Consider the following 23979-nt stretch of genomic DNA (forward strand, 5'->3'; position numbering starts at 1 on the left):
TTCCGATTTATAAAAAAAAACAACTTCATATTCTTCAAAAACACACCAACTTTTCATATCCAAACATAAAAAATATTCCAAATTCATAACAAAAAAGTCCGAAAAACCAGGATGTATTTGTCTTTTCTCCCATTAATATTATAAAATTCTTTATTTTGTTTAGAAGGAAAAATAGAGTTCGCACCTCTAAGACCGGAAATATATGTTTTTTATTAGTCAGTCACCTTCATTTCTTCGCCAAACGCATGAATTACCATTCTCTCTCTCTCTCTCTCTCTCTCTCTTGCTTGCTTGCTTGTTATGTTGGCAGCTGACCTGACCTGAGATTGAAACCTCTCTTCTTCATTGCCACTTCGCATTTTCGCAGTGTCCGATCAGGTTTTTCTCTTCTTCTCTGCCGTTTTTAGTTTTTTTCCCCCAAACTAATTTCTTTTTTTAAGAATCGTCCAACTTTTTTAATTCCAGCTGAACCTTATGTGATTGCCTCTCTGCTTTTGATTCCCTAGCTGCAAAACGATGTCGTTTAGAATTTCACCTGCCTCAGCTTACATTTACTGTTTGGGGTTTTAGTTTGGGATATAAAAAAAAACGAAAATGGTTGTTCATAATATTTAACTTTGAGATGTTTCCACTAGCATACACGGGAGCAAGTAGAAAGTTCTGAGGTGTTTCGAATATTTTATTCCATTTTAAAATTACATTCCTTGATATGGTTAATGGTTATGGCTATGTATCTTATGTAGTATTGATTTAACTAATTATTTTCCTAAGTATATTTATATGGAGGATTTCAGGTATATAACACTTGGATGGGTTTACCTGGTCATGTTGGGCATCATAATTGTCCTGTTTTTGTGCTGAATTATTTGGTCAGAGTGTCATTGCTAATTGGCTGAGATGTCATGGTGTCTCTTTCTGATTGTGCAGTTCGGATGAGATGGCGTCTTCACAAAATGTCGAGTTGGAGGCAGCCAACTTTCTGCATAAACTTATTCAGAATTCTAAAGATGAGCCAGCTAAGCTGGCTACTAAACTCCATGTTGTATGTGTATTTCTATTCCTTGAATGAAATTTATGTTTGTTCTTTACTCTATTTGTATAAGACTTGGCATTCTTGCAATTAATTTGACGATTGTTTCAGATATTACAACATATGAAATCCAGCGGGAAGGAACATTCAATGCCATATCAAGTGATATCAAGGTAAAGTACCTGCCACTCAAACGTAGCACTCAAAGCATGTGCATATACAGTTTTTTTTTTCTTTAGCTTTGTTTTTAACTAGGCCATGGTACCTCTTTACAGTTGCTGTAGTTAGATAGGAATCATAGGATAGTAAAACTTAAAAAAAAAATAACCAAGTTGGGCTGGTCTAGTGATTAACTCACTAGTCCGCTTAAGCAAGTGTCGGGGGTTCGAATCCCGCCTTGTGCATGCAGCAACCCATTGGTCAGCGGCAAACCCTTAAATGGAGCTCAGTACCGCGACAGATTAGTCCTTGACCTGTCGGGTAAAAACTTAAAAAACAATTTTATTGAAGTTAAAAATTTGAAAGAGGATAGTGAAAAAATTGTATAACAATTTAAATATTTTTTATTTGTATTAAAATTTTTAATTATGAAGAAGTATAGGGAGCCAATGGAATATTTGTACAATGTGTACAATGGAGGTTTAGGGATGCCCGATTCAGTATTAGAGATATAAGCGTTAATGTTACCTTTTCCTATTAGCTTAAGCTTTTGGGATGAGTGGTATCATAACATGGTATCAGAGCTCTGATTTGAAAGATTAAGAGTTCGATCCTTAGTTTAACTCATATAGCTTATTGTACACATTGTACAAATATTCTATTGGCTCCCTAGTAGGACTCTTTTTATATTAATTTAATTTATTTTTTTAGAAAAAGTTAAGTGGGATAGCCCGCCGTAAAATGGGGAGGGCTAGCATTTTAAGTCCGCTTTACTTGGCAGGGCGGGTTGACCCGTCTCTTTTTGGGTTGGGTCTTGGCGGGAGGGCCAGGCTACCTGCCTTGCCATCCCTACGCAAAATCATCCTTCTTGTGGTAGTTGATATTTTAAGTTGCACTTCAATTTTACATTTCATGCATGTTCCTGCTTCATCTGACTTAATATCGTCTGCTATAGGGCAATGGAGACTGTAATCAACCAACATGGTCTTTCTTTGAGTGGTGGTGTTCAAATAGGTAATTATGTGTGTTCATGCATTGCAGAAAGAATGTTCTAATAGTTTTTCAGTTCTTTTGATCACATATATTGGTAATCTGTGCAGGCTCTTCTTCACAGGCTGTGGGTGGTGCAAAGGATTCCAGAAGGAGCCTGTCTGAAAATGAGAGCTCTAAATTGGACCCTTTCCCTTCCTGCCGGCCACCAGTTGGCCCAAGCAGTGGAGCACCTGATTATTATCAAGGGTCTGTGGTTCAGAGGAGTGATCAGTCTTTTGATCAAGGAAGTCCATCTAGTCTGGACTCTAGGTCTGCCAACTCCCATTCACAAGACAGACGTGATGCTGCCAATTGGGACAAAAACCTGAATCAAAAGGATGGTAAGAAGGCCACCACAAAGAGAAAGAGGGGAGATACTTCATCACCTTTGGAGCCACATGTTGACAGTCCTTCCCAGATTGATCCTCGCAATAGTGTTCTCAATACAAGGAAAGCAAAACTGACCAAGGCTGAACCATTGGATGACCTTCCTGTTAAAAGCGGTGAGCTGGTGAACTTTAACATTGTTACTACTCCTAGAAATTGTCAAATGGAGAATTTTCTTACTTTTCTTGGTAGCATGAGAAGAGTGTTTAGGGCAAACCAAGGAGGTCATAATTTATTAGCAAAGTAAAGAATGTTGACTTTATCAGATGATGCTATTGGGTTTGAGGACTGCTAATGATTTGGAATGTCTTTACTTAAATGTCAATGCCATATATTGAAGTTTGGTAAACATTGTTCAAACTATGTTCCCGGGTTTGAGAATTGTGAATAATTTCAAAATTTTAACTTAAATTTTAATGTTAAGTATTGAAGTGAATTAAAAAAAAAGGTTCTAGGAGACTTTGGGTGTAAATTTAACCATGGAAATGGGAGAATTTATTTGTGTGATGCTATTGAAACACGTTCTTATTTGAGCTATGGTTTTCAATGTTCTATGCTTTTTGGAATTTGAATATTTATTTTATATGAATAATTCCATCAATGGTGAATTATGGAAAGCCTAGTTTAGAATTTTTGGGTAATCGTTATTGAAAAAATTGTGCTGAATTTCAGGTGCTTATGCCAAGGTTCAGGGGGGGATCGCAGCTCCTACTGGTGCATCTTCAATGGTCAAACCTATTTTATCAAGTTCAATGCAATATGGTAGTGTAAGTGCACTTGATGACATGGGAAGTTCATCTAGTTTTACTGATGAGCATAAAATGGCTCAGGTACTTCAATACTTGCTGTCTACTCATATCTTGTTTCTGGATTTGTCTATAATCTCGGTTCTGTTTTCTTGCTATACTATCTAAGGAAATATTAGTTTAAACTAATTCTGTTGCTGTTATTCTCTTCGATTATGTGGCATGTATATGAGCCAACTTGATCGCTTGACTAGATAATGCTTTCGACAGATTGGCAGGCAAAGTAGTGGCATGGAAACAATGATGCTAAGACAAGAAGTTCCTTCCAGGGATACTGGGAAATCTGCTATTACTGTTGCGCGCTCTTTCGCACCATTTGAAGAACAGCAGTTAAAGCAACTTCGAGCTCAGTGCCTTGTTTATCTAGCATTTAGGTAGACATAGTTCTGTTATCTCTTTTTGAATTTGATTAATTTTACTTAAATTATGTTCAGTTTTGTGAAACATTCTGCAGAAATCGTATGGTGCCAAAGAAACTTCATCTTGAAATGGCTCTTGGAACCACCTCTTCTAGAGAAGGTAACTTTTTTTTTTTTTTTTTTTTTTTTTTAAATTTTATGTATTAAAGATCTAAGTGACTTTCTACTAAGCAACATGATGGTAATACAGAATGGATCTTGCATAGATCTGATATACCACAAAGGAAAATCACAATCTTTTAATGAATCAGGTAACACGTCTGGGGTAACGACACAAGTTGGAGGTCGGAATAATTTAAGACAACCTGATACAACCCCTTCAGGGTCCTCTTCTGCTGCAAAAGTTCAGGAGGCGAACTCTTTGCCAAAGGGAACTGAGAGCCCAAGAACTATGGAGGACAAAGTTATGCCACATTCTGACATCCATATGCTTTCGGATGAACGGAAACATCTCTCGGCAACAAAAAGAGGAGAGGTTGATAGACGAATTCAAGAAAGAGCAGCTGCACAATGTTCTTTAGCTACTCCATCTCAGCAGCTGGAATCTTCAAGTACAACAGCTGCTGGTGTTGTTAATAGCCATTTGGATGATGATGTCAATAGAAATGTTCAGGTTGGAAGGTCTAACCAACCTCCTGTTGTAGGCCTGAATAGCTGGACTGGATTTGCTGGTCAGAACGAGGCTTCAAAAGGGCTTCCGCAGATCTCTACTGGATTGCCAATAGATAGAAGAGACATTATAGCCAGTCAGTTTCAAAGTATTAACAATTGCGGATCCCTGAATCACAATTCTGTTAATAACTTGACTTCATATTCTTTAAAAGAGCATTGGAAACATGTTTCAGGGACTGACAGTGATCTTCATGGGGCCATGATGAAGGATGGAAATGTGATTACCAAACATGTTTCTCCAGGTGAAAGCCATCTTACTAGAACAATGTTGCAACAAGTTCCTATGATGGTTTTATTTGTTATTTCAAGTGTTAATAATCACTGTTTCTGTGGTCACTTGCAGACATGTTCAAAACACTTCCAGTTGATAATGCATCAAAACATGGCATCAATTTTGCTACAGAGCAAGAAGGGAATGAGAGACAGGCATCATCTAATTTACAATCTCCGAAATATTCAATGTCTGATAGGTGGATTATGGATCAGCAGAAAAAGAGGCATCTAGTTGAGCGAAGTTTTGTTCAGAAACAGCAGAAAGCAAAGCAAAGAATGGCTACCAGTTTTCTCAAGTTAAAGGTTTGCTTTACTTTCAACTGCCTGTTTTGCTAATTTAGTGCTTAACATGTTCCCATGCACAATTTATTTATTTTGCGTTCCATTGTAAATTTATGTGGCTTGTAAATTGTAATGACTTTATTTTTGCACAAGTCTTATGCTCTTTGCTTCACTCCATGTGATGTAGGAAAATGTGAACTCATCTGAAGATATTTCTGCCAAAACAAAAAGTGTAATAGAGTTGAAAAAACTACAACTACTAGATCTCCAACGGCGTCTCCGCAGGTAATTGGTATGGTTTTATGAATATTTTTTTTTTACCATATTTTGTCTAAGTAAGTTTGACAGTAGGTACAATGTTTTGTGGGCAGTAATTTTCTCAATGATTTTTTCAAGCCAATTGCAATTGAATTAGAATATTTGAAGTCATTTAAGAAGCATAGGCATGGTAGGAGGGTCAAACAACTTGAAAGGTATGAGCAAAAAATGAAAGAAGAGCGTCAAAAACGGATTCGGGAAAGGCAGAAGGAGTTTTTTGGTGAGATAGAAGTTCACAAGTATGTTCCTTTTATCTCTTCTAATTTCATGATCGATTGTAGTTGATATTTATTAATTTGTGTTCCCCTGCTTGTTTCAAAAACTTGCTTTACTACTTGGATATTTAGGGAAAAACTTGATGATGTATTCAAAATCAAGAGGGAAAGGTGGAAGGGTTTCAATAGATATGTGAAGGAGTTCCATAAAAGAAAAGAACGTACACATCGTGAGAAGATTGATAGAATCCAACGGGAAAAGATTAATTTGTTGAAAATAAATGACGTGGAGGGTTATTTGAGGATGGTGAAGGTAGGTCTATTTTTTTAGTATTTGGCTTCTTTAAAAGTTCACAGGTTTGTAAAGTGCAGAAGTTAGGAGTTAAGCAGGAATGGAACCTCTCAATTTTTTTTAACAATTGAGGAAGTAAAGTGTGATCTTTCACCATTAATTTTTATAAGTGGGACCAAGAGAAAACATGAGAGAGAGAGAGCATTGAAGGGTTATAGATTACACTTTACTTCCTCAATTTTTTTTAACAATTGAGAGGATCCATTCCCGAGTTAAGCACCTTGGATCATTTAGTGGGTTCCAAACACATGGAGGATGTTGATCCAATGGTGGGTCTAACCTGTCACTTCTGCACTTTACCAACTTGTGCACAGACGTCAAATCCTTCTTTTTTTTTAAATAAATAAATAAATAAATATAATAGTTTTATTGCTGAGGTCAAAGTTTGCATGCCCTAAATAATGAAATCTATTTAATGTTTATAATAGGATGCAAAATCAGATCGCGTAAAGCAACTTCTTAAAGAGACAGAGAAATATCTTCAAAAGCTTGGGTCTAAGTTACAGGAAGCAAAGTCTGCAGCAGGACGCTTTGGGCAAGATGATGAGGCAGGAAGTTACAGTTTCCCTGAGAATGGTCAGACTAATTCGGAAAATGAGGATCTGAGTGACCAAGCAAAGGCAAGTAGTCTTCCCTCAGCTATTCCCCCACCCCAATGAAAAAAAATGGTTCCTTTCATTGTAATATTAAATATTACATTTCACTCATCTATTCCAATTTTGTTTTACAGCATTATATGGAAAGTAATGAGAAGTATTATATGATGGCTCACAGGTATTAGTTCTGTTTGTTTGTGCTTGTCTAGAGAAGGTCATGTTCTACCATAGGTTTATGAAAAGTTGCACGTTGTTTGAGGCTGGGGAGTTTCAATAATTTATGTGTTATCCTGAAAATTTTTTAAGTGTTTATTGTCTATTTATTCAATTAATCATCCATAGATATACTTTTTGAATTTTCTACTATGTTGAGTAATGAGTGGTATCCCTGCTCCATTCTAAGTGAAATTTATGTTCTGCAGCATAAAGGAGAGCATTGCAGAGCAGCCATCTTGTTTACAGGGCGGAAAATTGAGGGAGTATGTTAAATTCTTCTCCTTCTACTGCATGCAATTCAGTCTTATAAGTTTGTGTCTTCTATTGAGGCTGAATCTTGATTGTTTTTGTTGAGTGCTAGTGTTATTGTATACTTATGTGTTGTCTTTGATCTTGTACGGGGTTGTGCTTTTTCACACATTATTATTATTATTATTATTATTATTTGACATTTAAGCATTGAGTTTGATGTTATGTGATTACAATTTGTATAATTTTGCATTGTCTTTGATCTTGTCTGGGATTGTATTTTTCCTTGCAGTAATATTATTATTATTTGCTTGACAAGCAAGTTTTATGGGATATGATAGATGTTTGGTATTTATTTGGTGTAAAGCTCATGATTTGTATAGAAGGCTTTCTGTTTATTGAGAGACTGGAAAGCTATGCTTTATAGATAAATATTTTGTTTTGTTTTGATTTTGTATCTTCGTCTTAATGAAATTCTTTTTTGAACCCAAAAATATTTATTATTAATTAATTAATATTGCTTGACAGTCAAGCAGTGAGTTTGATGTTCTTTATGATTGCAATTATGTCTTTAGATATCAAATGAATGGCTTGAGGTGGCTGGTTTCGATGTACAACAATCATTTAAATGGAATCCTTGCTGATGAAATGGGACTGGGTAAAACGGTCCAGGTAACCAGTTCTTTTAGCTAAGAAACTTAATATCCTTGGCTGGGTTTCTATTTTTTTTTATTTAATTCCTTGTTAGGTTTTTGCATTGCGCAATAGCTGTTTTCTCATGGAACAACTTGTTTAGCATCTTTGATGATTGTCAGGTGTGCCCTGCAACCCTAGATCAATTTCTTTTGACTAGGTTTTGGGGTTTGGTAGTAGAAAAGAGGCAAAATTTTTGGGCCAATGTTCAGTTTTCTTCACTGTTTGGACTATTTGGTTAGACCGTAATGCACACACTGTCACTGATAAGCATGTTTTACGGGATGGAATCAGATGCCTGGCATCTTGTTGGTGTAAAGCTCATGATCTTTATAGGTGACTTTACCTCTTAAACATGTGAGAATGGAAAAGCTATGCTTTATAGATAAAATTTTGGTTTTTGTGCTTTTGCTTCTTTACTGGGGATCCCTTGTCCTCATCTTAATGAAATTCTTTTTTTATCAAAAAAAAAAGAAAAGAAAAATCCTTGTTAAGTTTTTCTTCTTGTTAGTTTGTCATTTACTATCTTTATCACTCTGAATACTTTGTTTCTCTGTTATATGTTAAGATTATGGATCATGCACTAGTATGTTAGAAGAGCTTGTGTATATACTTCTATATAAAATCTTAATACCCTTGTATTTTATAGGTTATTTCTCTAATTTGCTACCTGATGGAAACAAAAAATGACAGAGGGCCATTCCTTGTTGTCGTTCCCTCTTCAGTTCTACCTGGTTGGGACTCTGAAATTAGTTTCTGGGCTCCTGTTATTCATAAAATTGTCTATGCTGGTCCACCAGAGGAGAGGCGTCGGTTATTCAAGTAATGGATTTCAATTATCAAATCTACTCTATTTATTTTATTTCTTATACCTTGATGAATGCTCCTTAGCAGTGCTTTCATGTTTCAGGGAAAGGATTGTTCATCAGAAATTTAATGTTCTGTTGACTACATATGAATATTTGATGAACAAGCATGATAGACCCAAGCTCAGTAAAATACATTGGCACTATGTAATAATCGATGAAGGCCACCGGATAAAGAATGCGTCATGCAAGTTAAATGCTGAGTTGAAACATTATCATAGCTCTCACAGATTGCTTTTAACTGGAACACCATTGCAGGTTCTTCCCATCCCACCCCCCCCCCTCTCTCTCTCTCTCTCTCTCATACACACCCGCACGCACGCACTCATGAATTTTGAATATTGTTGTAATATTATTACTTTCTTTGTTTTATTTGCAGAACAATCTCGAAGAACTATGGGCATTACTTAATTTTTTATTACCAAACGTATTCAATTCATCAGAGGACTTCTCTCAATGGTTTAACAAGCCATTTGAGAGTAATGGGGATAACTCACCTGATGAAGTAAGTTCTGGATAATTTCTGTTTTGATATATTAAGTGAAGTTTGTTTTTCACCTTTTGACACTGCTATATTTTTGTATACTTTCAAACCTTGATGTCACTGATTTTCGCATAATTATTGTGTAGGCTTTACTGTCTGAAGAGGAGAATCTCTTGATCATAAATCGTCTTCATCAAGTTCTAAGGCCATTTGTCCTCCGGAGGCTGAAACATAAGGTTAATAATATCTGACTCTATGCTTATTAAGCTTGGTTTAGTTTCTGCTCTTCGTTGAGTTTTCTTTATACTATCACCATGCGTGATTCTTATGATTAAACTTCCATAGCTAATGACTCTTGTTTCAACTTTTGTAATCACATTCGTTCCTAATAGTAATCTGTGAATTAAATATATGAGTAAACCACCATTTTGGTTCTTACAAGATTTAGTTTTTGACAAAATGGTCTGTGAAAGAAAGAAATGATATCTTAACCCGTCAAAACAAAATGTGCCAAAAATAAGAGATATACTGTAAAGATGGCTCTGGAGATTAGTTTTTGATGTTATTTTTTGCAAACCTGTTCACAAAAAAAAAAAATCTTTTGGTCCTTCAAATTTGGTGATTTTGTTCTAAGTGGATTTATTTTGGTGATATTGTTTATTCCAATGGCAAAAAATTCAAAAAATAAAAAAAAGGGTTTTGAGATCAAATTTTGTCTGTGTTTTTGGTATGCACCTTCTACATAATTATCCAAATGTTAATAGAAATGATTGGATCAAATACACGAGTCATTTGCCACTTGTGAAAAAATAATAGTATATTTTGTCAAACTGAGATAATCTTTTGGGGGCTGAGATTTCATTTCTTTCTATCGGAAGACCTTTGTCAAAAATTGAATCTTTTAGGGGCCAAAATGATGTTTTATAATAAATATATATACCTCTTCATGCATATATTAATAATTGTTTTATAATTTTGGGTTTCCTTTAGGCCTTAGTTTCTTTGCATGTTATCATTCATAAACACTCCGAGAAGGTCTAGCAGTATAAGAACTATGGAACATTACTTACCAAAGATATGTGACAATCAGCAGTCTATGCTGCTTGTACATTGTGTGTAATGAGGAGTTAAGTATCATAAAGTAAAGTTTTCCAAACTTTACAAGACGTCTAGCAATATAAGACGTACGGCTCTTTATTACCAAAGATATGTTACAATCTGCAGTCAGGTGCTGCTCATACATTCTTGAACTGGAACGTGGAATAATAAAGCAAACTTTTCCACACTGCATTTATTTTTTGAGATATGCTAGTGTTATGATGAATTTCTGGTAGAATATCGAATTTATGTTCAGTATCAGTGGATGTTATGTACCCAAATAGTAGAGGAGGAGTGGGAATAGAAAGTTCCAAGCCAGTAGGGAAGCCAATTTCTCCTCTGCCCTTGCACTACACTAGAAGGAAGAGAGTGGAGGGTAGAATAGGAAAGACTGGGGAAGAGAATATTCATGTAACTGATTTGCCACATGGCACTGTTAGTGGGGAAAACGTGAAAATGGGTCAGGAAGGATGTTTTAACGGAGTTTGATGATTGGATGAGGAGAGTATAAGTAGTAGCAAAATAGAGAGAGAGAGAGAGAGAGGTAGACTTTTGGAAAAGGAATTCAGATTAGGCTAGGAGAGAGGCTGGCTCTCCAACCCTCTGCCATTTCTACCTTACCGTTCTATTGTATTTTCTGCACTTTCTTAGTTCACTAATACTACGTCGGGTGAATTCATCTTGATTCACTTCCTATTTCCCTTCAATTCTGTTTCTGTGTGTGAATTAATTCATCTCAGGTACCAGTTGTTACAGTGGGATTAGATGGCTTGATATATATGTAAAATATGTTATCTGTTGTTCAAGTCATATGCTGCATTTCTTTTGGTAATGATGACTTCATAATGTGATTCTTTGAAACTGCAATCTAACGTGTGTTACTAGTGTTGGTTTGTTAATGTTCCTCTACTTTTCAATTTATTGTAGGTTGAAAATGAACTGCCTGAAAAGATTGAGAGACTTATAAGATGTGAGGCTTCTGCTTATCAGAAACTTTTGATGAAAAGGGTGGAAGAAAATCTAGGTTCTATTGGCACTACAAAGGTATCATCTCTATTACAATATGTTGTGTTGGAAGTTTTGTTTTTACACTTTTCAGTAGTGGAGTGAGGCCAACCTCTTCTTTTCATTTTAAATAGAGGAGATTCTCTGCTTGCTATACACATTTAGTTACTCAGGTGGTCTAATTGAAATTCTCAATTGTTAGGCTCGATCAGTACACAACTCTGTTATGGAGCTTCGTAATATTTGCAATCATCCATATCTCAGCCAGCTTCATGCAGAAGAGGTATATATTTATTTCTATTTGGTTCTTATCTATATCAATATATTTTGGGCTACTTGAATCACGATCTAACCTCATCTAACGTAGAAAATGGATCTTATAGGATTTGAATTGTAAACAAAATGATATTTCTATTTTTATGTATTTATTTACTTGAAAAAATTGTAACATTAAGATTGAAGAATGCCAGTTCAAAACTGGGCAGAAAATTGTTGTGGTAACATTCGTAACATATTTTAAAAATGGGTTTCTTTCAACTGTTTGAAATAATTTACTTAGTTTATTTGACTACATTAGCAAGATATCATGCTCTAGGAGGATGTCTGACTTCTGCCTTCTGTAGGTGGATAACTTCATGCCTAAGCATTATTTGCCACCGATTATTAGACTTTGTGGGAAGCTTGAGACGCTGGATCGTTTGTTACCTAAATTGAAAGCAACAGATCATCGGGTATGGAATATTGTGTAGTAATATTGCTGGACACTGATTTTTCCCCCCCTCTTTCATGTATGTACTGTATTGTGTTATGAGTTGTGATAACTGTGGAAAGATGTATAAGAAACTTATTTACGATCTTTATGTTGATTCATGGCTATTTCTGAGAATTAGATGTCTATTTGCAATATTAGATGCTGGAATCTAATTTCCATCATTGTCAATGTTTTCTCAGGTTCTTTTCTTTTCAACAATGACCAGGCTTCTGGATGTTATGGAGGAATACTTAAGCTTAAAACAGTATCGATACCTCCGATTGGATGGGCATACAACAGGAAGTGATCGTGGTGCCTTAATTGACTTATTTAACCGAGCCGACTCTCCATATTTTATTTTCTTACTCAGGTATGTGGTACTTATGTAAATCTGAGTACTATTTTTTGCTTTAACATTTTACCTTTATGGGAACTCATATTATTAAACGTGCATTTTAATCTGATTTTGGAGATTATTGATTTGCATGGGAAGCAAAAAATGTTTATTCTTTAATCCACTGTTTCATGTGTTGTTGGTTGTTAGTCTGATCCTACTAGCATATTGCTGTTCACCTATTGGGTCTGCTTTTTGATGGAAGACCTCCTACTGCAGTCATATAACTGGGTCCAACTCATGAGGCATCTTTCTGTTGCTGACGACTCATGATTTCAATTGAATTCAGCTTGAAAATATTTTGCAATGTTGTAATTTATTTTAGGTTGTTGGTTTTTAGCATGCTTGGTTCCTCCTCTTCGCATATATTTGTTCAATTGGTTTTGGTTATAATCTTAAGGACATTACAAACGAGGCCTGAGTATTGTTGAGTTCTTGATTAGATCAAATTACTTATCTATAGTAATGCTGTCTTTGATTTAATGTGACAAGTATTCGAGCTGGTGGTGTTGGAGTGAATCTTCAAGCTGCTGATACGGTGATCCTATTCGACACTGACTGGAACCCACAGGCAATGGAAAATTCTTCATATGATTTTCTATGTTATGTTGCCAGTTTTGCCGACTATTTCTGATATTTCTTTGTTAGGAATATTTTAGGTTGATCTGCAAGCACAGGCAAGAGCTCATAGAATTGGTCAAAAGAGGGATGTTCTAGTTCTTCGGTTTGAGACAGTTAGTACCTTCCCCCTTTTGACTTACTATTTAGCGTTGCGAGGGCAATAGTTCATATGATTGTTTCTTAAACTTAAAACCCATTATGGGCCTCGTGGTGTATGCATCATTTAATCTTTTGCGAGTAGGAGAGCTGAACTCAGTTTGATTGGTACTGCTTTGAACACAATTGTTTGTTTGTTTGCTGTTGAATAATGGTTTGGTTCTCCAGAAAATTTACTTGTTATTACTTATGCTCTATGAAATCATGTGGAGTTACCCATTTTGTGATTATGACTGGTATTATATGAGTTGTTTACCTTGCCAAAGGTGTTTTAGCCTTTCCTCTCTCTCTACCTGCTTAATTGGATAATTGCTTGATAATTGTCGGTAGTAGTGTTTGATGGTGACCAACATAGATGTGGTGGTATGTTTTTCATAGTAGCTAAAGTTTCTTCCTCTGCTTACTATGCATCAAGGTTCAAACTGTTGAAGAACAAGTTAGAGCTTCAGCGGAGCACAAACTTGGTGTTGCTAACCAGAGTATAACTGCTGGCTTTTTTGACAATAATACAAGGTAGGAAAAGACATAGTACATGTTATAAGTGAATATTCCATTACTGCGTTTTGAGTTAGCTCTGAATTTTCTTTTCCCTTTTGTTTGTTGTAGTGCTGAAGATCGAAGGGAATACTTGGAATCGCTTCTCCGCGAGTGTAAGAAAGAGGAAGCTGCACCTGTTCTGGATGATGATGCGTTAAATGATATCTTGGCCCGCAGGTCTTAACTTTTCAGTTTTTCGCAATCTATGCATATATGATGGCTTGATACATCTCCCTGTGTTTCTTATGAGTAACAGTTGTGGCCTTGTTGACCACACTATTTTTACTTTTACCTATCTTCATAGGTGACATTTTTTTAAAAATGACAACTTAGTGGGTGTAGTTTGAGTGTTATTTCTTTGTTAAAAAAAATTATGGGAAGAAATCGTACCAATAAAGGATAAGATATCCTATACAAAAGGAGCAGCTAATGCCTAAAAGGATCAACTTTGATATCAGCTAGAAAACCATCTTAGGCAGACTATGAGCCGAGCACCAAAGGGAAACTTAAAAAAGTATTTTATCCCAAATTGGTGGCTATTATGCTATACTGGACATCCTGTTTAAATGTCTATGCAACTCTTCACTATCTTCAGACATGTTATGTCTGTACTATAGTCATTTCAGTATTCTAACTTATCTGTGTTTGCTGCTTTTAATCATGTGTTACTTTCTATACTAGCCTTGTAGCCCTTTAACTAGCTTGTGTCTGCTGTGCTGGTCTATTTTAGTTCTAGGATTGTTGTGCTGTCAATTCTGTGATTATGCTAGAGCTCTTGATTTGGCATGAAAGTAACTTCAGAACTACTTTGTAATTCAGCTTTTTAAACCGCAGTTCTTCTTCTTTCCGCCAAATAATTTTTCAAAGGCTGAAGGGAAGAAAAGGTGTTTGACTAAAATGTTGTCTTTGTTGGCAGTGAGGCGGAGTTAGATGTGTTTGAAGCTGTTGACAAAAAAAGGAAGGACGATGAGCTGGTATAATACTGATTACTTTCTTGGGTTTTCCCTGCTAAAATACTGCCTTTTTTTGGCTGTTCGTTTCATGGGGATTTGATCGGAACTCTGAAAAATAAACTGCAGGCTGCATGGAAAAATTTAGTGGTTGGGCAGGCAACTGGTGGTTCTGATCTTATTCCACCCCTTCCCTCTCGTCTTGTTACTGATGAAGACCTGAAACAGTTCTTTGAAGCAATGAAGATATCTGATGTTTCCAAGGGCGAGGTAGAATCTAATGGAGTAAAGAGAAAGAGTGGAAATGTTGGGGGTCTTGATATTCAACATTATGGCAGGGGAAAGCGTGCAAGAGAGGTTTGTTTATATTTTGCATTATGTTAGGTTGTGTGAACAGTTGTATTTTTTACCTAGTTCAGATACTACACTCTACATTATCGTGAACTATATACTGTTTAGTATCCCATCTAATTGCTTATTGCCGTGTACAAATGATAGGAACGTTCCTATAAAGAGCAGTGGACAGAGGAGGAGTTTGAGAAGATGTGTCAAGTTGAATCTCCAAGTTCACTCAAAGTAAAGGAAGTGGCTGGGATAAGTTTTCCAGCAAATGTTGCCAGCTCTGTTGTTACTACTTCTAACACACAACCTACAGCTACAGTTTCAGCAGCCCCAATACCAATGTTGCCATCTGTGGAGAGCTTGCCTGTCCAGCAAATCAAAGAAGTAACTCCGCCAGCCAAACGTGGTCGTGGAAGGCCAAAAAGAATAGCTTCAGATAAGCCACCAGCTGTAGTGGTACCTCAGGCTACTTTTACAACCATTGAAATAGAGAAGCAGTTACCGAAAGGAACTGAGCTTGAACAAATAACGTCTTCAGTTCCTCATTCTGTTGCTCATTCTGCTGAAGTTGGAGCTGTGATGCAGTCTGATACAATAGTTGCTCATAATGCACAGCCTGTCATTCCTATCAATGCTGTTCCACCAAATTCTCAGCCAGTTGCCGCTGCTGTTTCTGTACAGTTGCAAGCAAGAGGCCAAGGGAGGAAACCACATGGTGCTGAAGGGACTAGACGTAGGGGAAAGAAGCAGGCCATGGTTTCTCCTCCTATCACTGGTGGTCCTGATTTGAAGATAAGTGAGCAATTCCAAAATCAACACGGGAGTCCACCTTTAGATAAAATTATCTCCCCGAGTGATGCTGCCAGCAATAATGATGCAGCACACCATCCAACTACCATCTCGGCTGCTGCTAATTTAAATAGTGGAAATGATCATTTGGGTGCTGAAATGGTTCTGAATGCTAAGCAACCACCTCCTTTATGCACCTTGGTTGAAACTGACGAAACTCATCCCTCTGTACAGATGGAGCAAGGCAAGGGGGAAAATTGTAAGTCACAAACTGGAGCAGGAGCTCCCAGGCGGAGGGGGAAGAAACAGGCAACAATATCACCACCAATTCCAAATGTTCCAGATCACCAGGATTCAAATTCAAATCCAAATCTGCAAATTTTGTCGAGCAGCATATCAGGTGGCAAAGCCACTGAACAAAAAGGCTTGCTAGATAAAAATATTAAAGATTCAAAGTGTGTTATCCTAGATCAGCCGTCTCAGAGCCTTGGTGAGCAGGATTTAAAGCCAAGGGAGCAGTCAGATGATTCATCCAAGCAGACAGTGCTTCTGTCTTCTAGTGAACATGGTACAATAAAATCACCAGGTGAATTTTATTGAACTGTGGTATTGTAGTTCTAACTTATTAAAATTTACATTAACTGAAGAATTTCTTTTTGCAGGTTCAGACTTAGAGAAGGTTAATAATCCAGATGTTTGTGATTCTTATGTGGAGAAGGTTAAATCTTCTGAAATTAACTCATCCAAGATTGAAGTCTCAGAGAATTCAGGGAGTGGAGTTTTACTTACCACAACACCTACCGTGGTGATCGAGGATCAACATTTGGGGGACAGAACTCATCAAGTTGCTGAACTTTCGAAAAGCGTATCTTCAATTGTTGGCACTTCAACTACTTCTCTTGCTGCTAATGCAACTAGAGAAAGCATTACTGATACTTTAGATCCTCTGACTGCAAAGGCTGTTCCCAGTAGCCCATTAAGCATTGTTCAAGCTTCTGATTCTACACATTCTCCCTCACTCGAATCTATGCCAGCCAAAAGGCTACCCCGTAAAGCTCAAAATAGAGCGGAAGCACCTCGGCGTAGTGGTAGAAAATCAGCTTCGATGTTGCCTGCTGTTCCTGTAGCTCCATCTGATCAGGATCCCAATTTGATTCATGATGCCCAGAATTCATCTAGGGATTCATTGGTTGGTAAAGCTGCCAATGCTACTCAAGCTCAAGCTTTAGAGATTCTTTTGCCCAGTGGAGTACCTGTCCATGATTCGAAAAGAAAAGAGAGGGCAACCAATTCTACCGCAAGTAAGCAGCAGAAAGTTGCATCAACAAGGATTGACAGTGCAGCTGTATCCTCAGATAAGATTACTGCTTTTGGGCGAAATCAAAATGTTAATGACTTTGCTCGGGTGATGAGGGAAGTTTTCTCTGGAACTTGTTTGCCAAAACCTAAAGCACAGGATTCTGTTGGGAGTGAAGATAAGAGTACAACTTTTGTACATGTAACGACTAAAGCTGCAATTGCCTCTAATAACCAGAGCTTGGAAGATAAAGCATGTTGTGAAATACCTACAACTGGAGCTGCATGTTCTACTTCAGATGTTTCAGTGCATCTTCGTGAAAAACATTCAGAGGTATCAAATGTGCAGGATCTGGAGTGTGGAGCAAGTTTAGATATGCCAACTACTGGAGTAATGAACCTGATGCAAGGCACTCTACCTAATGGGGATGAGCAGATCTCTGCTAGTACATATGATAACAAGATAACTACTGTTGAAAACAAACGTTATTTCAGTCCGCCTGAAACCAGTGGCTGTGATGATGTTAAAGCAAAAGATGAACAAGCACAAGTTTATGTTAAAAACTTAAGTATTCAGGGTAAAATGGAGGTTCCTGATGCGATTCCAGTTCTTACTTCGCCAAAGATTGGTTCTTCTGAGAAACTTCCTACTGGTGATGGCCTTGTTGATTCTGGCATAGGAGATTTCACCCATCAGTTAAGTATATCAAAAATTTCTCCTAGTGGTAAACTTCATTTGGTAATTGATCATAATCTTGGGGACCAATCCAAGCCTTCTATAGAGAAGTCATCTTCATCCCTTAATATTTGTGGCACAGGACATGAAACAGCTGCAATGAAACCAGAACATTCTAGCACTAGTACTGAAGGACCTCCTGGTTTTACGGAGCACACTTTGGATACAAAATTGGATCTTACAGAAATATCCCAAAAGCCTTCACCTCGTGATTGTGAACATGCTGAAATGTTGGGTGATCAGCAACAAGAGACCCCATCTAGTACTGCAATTACCCCTCTCTCAATGGAAATGGTAGTTTCTAGTGTTCCTAGAGATTCTGAAAATTTTGGAAGTGAAAGTAAGTCTTCTTTACATGCTTCTGTTGAAGTCTCTTTCGATGATGGGACTGGTGGGGATGAAGTTTCTGCATCAGCTGACCATGATAGAAATAGTATTCCAAAACCTCCAAAATTTAGCTTGGATCCAGTTTCTGCTTCTGTTTCTGAAATGGCATGTTGTGTTAGCCCCAAAGCTGATAAAGCTGAACAGTATCAAGATGCATTAAAATCTTCGAATTTGCGTGAGGCTTCGTTGCTTGAGAGCTGTCCTGAATCACTCTGCAAGGGAAAAAGGGATGAAGGGAACTCGATATGCAAAGAACTTTCTTTTGCAGTTAAACAACATATCAGCTCTGTTCCCCAAGAAAATATGGTACCCTCTCCTGTTGGCAGTTCGAAGGATGATTTATCTCAGATTCACTCTATGATTGATGCATCAAATAATGACAGTATTAAGCATCTAGTGGAAGAAAAACCAGTGTGTCAATCTGACACTGATAAAGTATTGTTGCAACGACCTTCGAGCTCGGAAGATGAAGTGAACAATTTAGCGGGTGTTTCTGGGGTGAGCAGCCTTGTAGAGGCAACTGTATCTGAAACTTCAGTTCTGCCCTGTTCAACCTTGGTGAACAAGCAAAATGGAAACTCATCTGCAACATCTCTAGTTTGGAGTTCAGAATCTTTTGAGGAGTCAATGCAAAAGGGTGTGGCTGGTAACTCTGGAATCCAGGAGGAAGCAGATGTTAATATGGTAGAAACCGATGTTCCATTGGAATCTGAGGATTTACATGTGAAGGGTGTAAAGGGTGATGTTCTGCCAGACACTGTAGATTTGCCCACCTGCTTGATGACAAAGGAAAGTAACATAGAAGGCTCATCTGCAAGAGGACTTTCTGTCAGTTCATCGTCATCTGATGAATTTAACGATTCTAAGGTTGAGCTTGGTGACAAAGATGTCTCTCAGGCTGGTGGATCTCTCACTACATCTGGAGATAATATATCAAAGATTAAGGAAGAAGGGATCAGTTGTTCATCTGATAAAGATGGCTCACAAGGGCAATCAGTTTCTCCAAGGATACCTGTGTGCTCTGATGATTCATGTGAAAAATTGGATGTTCCTCAAGTTGACCCAAAAAGAACTATCTCTGGTACTGTCCTGGCTTGCTTGTCTCAAGTAAAAGAAGAAAAAGTAGGTGTACCATGTGATACTGAATTAGTTGCAAGGTCTACGCCAGAGTGTGATATGGAAGGATCGAAGGCAGATCAGAGTAATACAGTGTTGCAAGTGAATAAGTCGCCTTCAAAGTCCCCCGAGACTGTTGATCAATCTGTGGAGGGTGAGCTGCCATTGGTAAATGGGGAAAGTGCAGTAGCTGGGAGTAGTGACCAAATTGATGCTTGTCAGGTTTCTCAGGAAGATTCAGAAAAGCTTACTTCTCAAAATATGGTTGTACCATCATCTTGCTCACTAATGGAGCAAGACAATGTTGATGTGTCATCTGACAAGGGTCCTCTCTGTAGTCCACTAGCATTGGGTGAACCAAGAGATCCTTTGATTGTAGAGGACAGTCATAGGGATGGCACCAATGTATGTTGTTTTCCACATATATGGCTATTCGTACATCTGGCTATAGTTCTCCTGCCAATTATGTATTGATCTCATTTATGCAGGGTTCTGAAGCAAATCCATCACCCCAACAGGAACAAGAATATCCTGAAGCTGAGATCGGTGATCACAGGACAACTGATTTTGATGGGGTTGATCCAGAACTGTTGTCCAAAAACATGGAATTGCTTTCTTCCTTAGGAATGGAGCAAGATAAAGTCGATGTATTATCATACCCACTAGCTACCACAGAACCAAAGGATTGTGATCATAGTAATGAGGTATGGTGTTTCCTACCTACTAGCATGCTGATATGGTTATTAACTTATTATCCTTTCATACAATTATTTCTTCTGGGACCGATTGGAAATGCATCAATTCTGCAGGCATCAAATCCTTCTGTAGCTCAAATTGACCATCAAGTGGAGGCATCTGATGATGTTGCTGGGGATGGGGATAATGCGGAAAGGCTTCCATTAAAGAACATCAATATCCCTTCAGAGTCCTTGATGATCGAGGAAATGAAGGTTGATGGTTCGTCTGTTAAGGTCTCACTCTGCAGTCTGCCTGCACCAGGGGATCCAAAAGTTTGTTTGACTGGGGGGAGGAGCTGTAGCGAAGTCATTGAGGTAAGCCTTTTTTACCAATATTATTATATACTAGATTAAGACCCGCACGATATGCGGAGAGTTAAATTAATTATACTATATAGTATAGACTTAAAATGCTATATTGTTTAGGGATAGATTGGATAATATGTAAATTAATGTTAAACTTGAAAGCTAATTTGTAAAAATATTGTACAGTGCATTTTATATATGATTCAATATAACTATTCAACAAAAAAGAAATACAAAGGAAAATATAGAGTTTTAATGTAGATAATAATTGTATTTAACTATTACTTTTTAATCCAATTGAGTATTTATATGTATTAAATTAATTGATTAAGTTTAAAATTTTGTTTAGTGGCATATCAAAATTCATTTAAATTTTGTAACGGTTGATGATAAATGACATATTAATACTATATAGAAATCTAATTATTTTTTATATTGCGAAAATGCAAAATTGCCATGTTTGCAAAATTGCTGAAGTGACAAAAATACAAAAAAGCAATATAGCATAAGGTCATTTCTATTATACGTTGGTATCAACCTTTATATGATATAAATAGATAGATAGATACTATAGTGATTCTCCCCGGTAACCCCATGGAATTATTTCTGCAGGTTCCCACCACTAAAGAAATAATGGTGCAGGAGTCCTTTGATTCTGGAGCTGAGATGGATAATCAAAGCGAGTCACAGGTTGGTTCCCCCTTTAGACCCAAACTTCTGTCTTGGTTTTACAGGTCAGTGGGTTGATTTTATGTTTAATGTAATCAATTAGCTATGTATTCATCTATTCATAATATTTAAGCGGACTCGGTTTACACATATACTCGTTTTTAGTATCCTGCTTTCCCAAAAATATTTACCACTGTTTATCTTCTGATGATGCTTTATGTTTGGAATCAGTACATTATAGAAATTGGGTCAGAATTTTGTACACATCCAGCATTTATGGTCTGATTTCCATAAAGGAAAAAAAATACGTATTTGATCTGTTGTTTCCATTAACCTCTGGTTTGTGATTCTGTCTGTGCATCCCAGGTTGATGGGATACCAGTAGATGATGAAGCCAGATGTTTGGCTGTGTCTGTCGCTACAGCAGAGGGAAAAAATGAGGTGGAGGTCTTGCCTGATGAGGGTCCACAAAGAATCTTCAAAGTGCAGGATAATGTGTCAAGAGAGTTGACTGATGAGGATGAGGCAGACAAGAGTCAAGTCCCAGTTTCCTCAGCATCAGTTGTGAATGTGGAAGATTTAGTTGATGGCACAGGAAGAATGCAGGTGACGGAAGAATCTGAAGCTGTTGTAAGTGATGATGGAATGGATGCTACTCTTAGTTGCTCAGCAGTGCAAGAAACAGCATCAATTGATGGGTTTTGCACTTCAGCAGCGTTGAGTGAACATGTAGAGAGCTTGTCTAAGAAAGGTTTTGTTGTCCCCCCTATTGTGAATCCTGACATCAAAGAATCTAAAGCTGGTGTTATTAACCAGGGAAATAAAATTGTACAAGACAATGAATTGAAAGATGTCGAACATGTGGAGAGCTTTTCTGAGAAGGATATAGTTGCTAAATCTTCCCCAAATCTTGATGCCAAAGAATCTGGATATGCTATTAATAACCTGGAAACTCAAGCTGGGCAAGATGATGCATTGAAAGACACGGAAAGTGTGGAGAGCTTTTCGGAGAAGGATTTAGTTGGCAACTCTTCTACAAACTGTGATGCCAAAGAATCTGAAGCTTCTGTTACGAACCAAGGAAATGATATCATGCAAGATGATGAACACAAAGACAGAGAATCTGAAGCTCCTGTTACAAATCAAGGAAATGATATCGTTCACAATGACAAATTGAAAGATGTCAAACACGTGGAGAGCTTGCCGGATAAGGATTCATTTGGCAACTTGCCAGCAAATCTTGACAGTAAAGATTTTGAAGGTGCTGTTACAAACCAGGGAGATCAAATAATGCAAGATGACAGGTTAAAAGATGTCAAACCTACGGAGACCTCGCCTGAGAAGGATTTAGTTGGCAACAATCCAGCAAATCTAGATATTAAAGAATTTGAAGGTGCTGTTACCAGTCAGGGAGATCAAATTGTGTACAATGATGAATTGAGAGACGTTGAACATGTGGAGAGCTCGTTGGATAAGGATTCAGCTGGCAACTCTTTGGCAATTCTCAACATTAAACAACCCGAAGATGCTTTTACAAAGCAGCGAGATGAAATCATGCAAGACGACAACCACGGGGAGAGCTTTCCAGAGGATTTAGTTGGCAATTCTACAGCAACTATAGACCCTAAAGAATCTGAAGGTGCTGTTACAAACCAGGGAGATCAAATTTTGCAAGACGACAAATCGAAAGAAGTCTCAGAGAAGTTGTTAGTTGGCAACTCTACCGCAAATATTGATCCTAAAGAATCAGGTGCGGTTACAAATCAGGGGGATCAACTTATGCAAGGTGAGGAGTCAAAAGACATCCTACGTGTGGAGAGCTTGCCGGAGAAGGATATAGTAGGCAGTTCTCCAGCAGCTAAAGAATCTGAAGCTGATGTTACTGAAGCCATGCATGAAGATGCCTTGAAACACTTGGAGACTCCGCCTTCTCCGAAAACAGAGGAAAGAATTACTGAGAGCTCCTGTGAGAAGGATACCACTACCTGCTCAGAAACACAGCAGGAATCAAAAGTGGGTGAAACTGAGGATGGAAGCAACATTGTTCAAAACAGTGACACTCAAAACGAAAAGGCACCTGAGAACGAGTCGGTTGAGAATTCAGTCGTAGAAGCTGATGATACCAATGCTATGAAATGAAATCGGTCACTGTATGTATTAATATAATATATCATCATATGTAGGTATTTTGTGTACATATATATTGTTATCCAATACCTGTCCAAGGCTAATTATTCATAGTTATTATTAAGAGTAAAGTATTAATCCGGTCCTGTCTATTTTCCTGAATGACAACGCGATCTTTAACCAAAAACAGGTTCCATTACGGTCCCTGATCTTGTGTTCCGTCTGCCAATGTGGTTTTTTTGTTACTTTTACGGCGAAAACTCGACGGAAATTGCTGATGTGTAAGGTTCAAAAATAGATAGGGGTCTAATTGTTTCTAAATTTAAATTGGTTAGGGTTTATTTGTTCTTATTATTTTTTAAACAATATTTTTTAATTATTTTTATTCATTATATTAATATTATTTTTTTAATAAATTATTAAATATAGGGTATAATAAGTATAAATTAATTAATAAATTATTTAAATTTAAAAATATTTATTATGAAATCAAATAAATAATTTTTAAATATAATTTTTAAATATATAAATAATAAATATTAAAATTCAGTTAATATATTAATAATAATTATCTTATGATATACTATTAGTATTATAATCTAGCTAATTTTTACAATAAAGTGAAAACTAATGAATACATTATTTGATATATAGTAAATGTTTTTTACTAATAACAAATTTAATTTTTTATCTCTTTTTTTGGTGACTAATTTTTTTTGGGTAGTGCTAGGGAGCCAATGGCTTAAGTGTACAATGGGCTAAATTTTTGGTCCATGAATAAAATGAACATCACCATACTAGCTAGAATAAACCATCCGGATACCAAGGATAATAAACATCTCAATAAAAAATTAAACTAATTTTGGGGTTCTCCAAGGACCGAACTCTTGACCTTTCGAATCTAGAACTCTAA

At 37.0% G+C, this 23979-nt stretch overlaps 1 protein-coding gene across 4 annotated transcripts; it reads left to right on the forward strand.

Annotated features, from left to right (window-relative positions):
- The first annotated feature begins 222 nt into the window (after positions 1-222).
- LOC130970396 (uncharacterized) lies at positions 223-23206 on the forward strand. 4 transcript variants are annotated; one of them, XM_057896484.1, is made up of 38 exons: positions 223-378; positions 928-1042; positions 1142-1203; positions 2145-2203; positions 2290-2724; positions 3281-3438; positions 3625-3788; positions 3869-3933; positions 4085-4591; positions 4679-4747; positions 4849-5081; positions 5248-5345; positions 5432-5617; positions 5726-5906; positions 6374-6565; positions 6676-6719; positions 6964-7020; positions 7582-7678; positions 8349-8521; positions 8610-8823; positions 8945-9070; positions 9196-9285; positions 11075-11191; positions 11355-11435; positions 11776-11883; positions 12104-12273; positions 12790-12868; positions 12957-13031; positions 13490-13587; positions 13681-13788; positions 14528-14585; positions 14691-14918; positions 15060-16278; positions 16355-19632; positions 19716-19931; positions 20037-20279; positions 20883-20960; positions 21306-23206. In XM_057896484.1, exons 2-38 carry the CDS (start codon positions 938-940, stop codon positions 23076-23078), a joined length of 11244 nt encoding a protein of 3747 aa, XP_057752467.1. In that variant the 5' UTR covers positions 223-378; positions 928-937; the 3' UTR covers positions 23079-23206. The 4 variants fall into 4 exon arrangements, with proteins under 4 accessions (XP_057752467.1, XP_057752473.1, XP_057752458.1 ...); XM_057896490.1 differs by having other exon boundaries at positions 4085-4579; XM_057896475.1 differs by having other exon boundaries at positions 4085-4747; positions 15060-16260.
- The last annotated feature ends 773 nt before the right edge of the window (positions 23207-23979 follow it).

The sequence above is a fragment of the Arachis stenosperma genome, chromosome 1, assembly GCF_014773155.1.
Source record: "Arachis stenosperma cultivar V10309 chromosome 1, arast.V10309.gnm1.PFL2, whole genome shotgun sequence".
NCBI classification, from domain to species: domain Eukaryota; kingdom Viridiplantae; phylum Streptophyta; class Magnoliopsida; order Fabales; family Fabaceae; genus Arachis; species Arachis stenosperma.

Bases quoted from the DNA above. Each gene is read 5' to 3' on its own strand.
- LOC130970396 (XM_057896475.1), top strand. From the start codon at position 938: ATGGCGTCTTCACAAAATGTCGAGTTGGAGGCAGCCAACTTTCTGCAT. The intron at 1,043-1,141 runs GTATGTGTATTT...CGATTGTTTCAG, and splicing joins TGGCTACTAAACTCCATGTT to ATATTACAACATATGAAATC. The intron at 13,588-13,680 runs GTAGGAAAAGAC...TGTTTGTTGTAG, and splicing joins TTTTTTGACAATAATACAAG to TGCTGAAGATCGAAGGGAAT.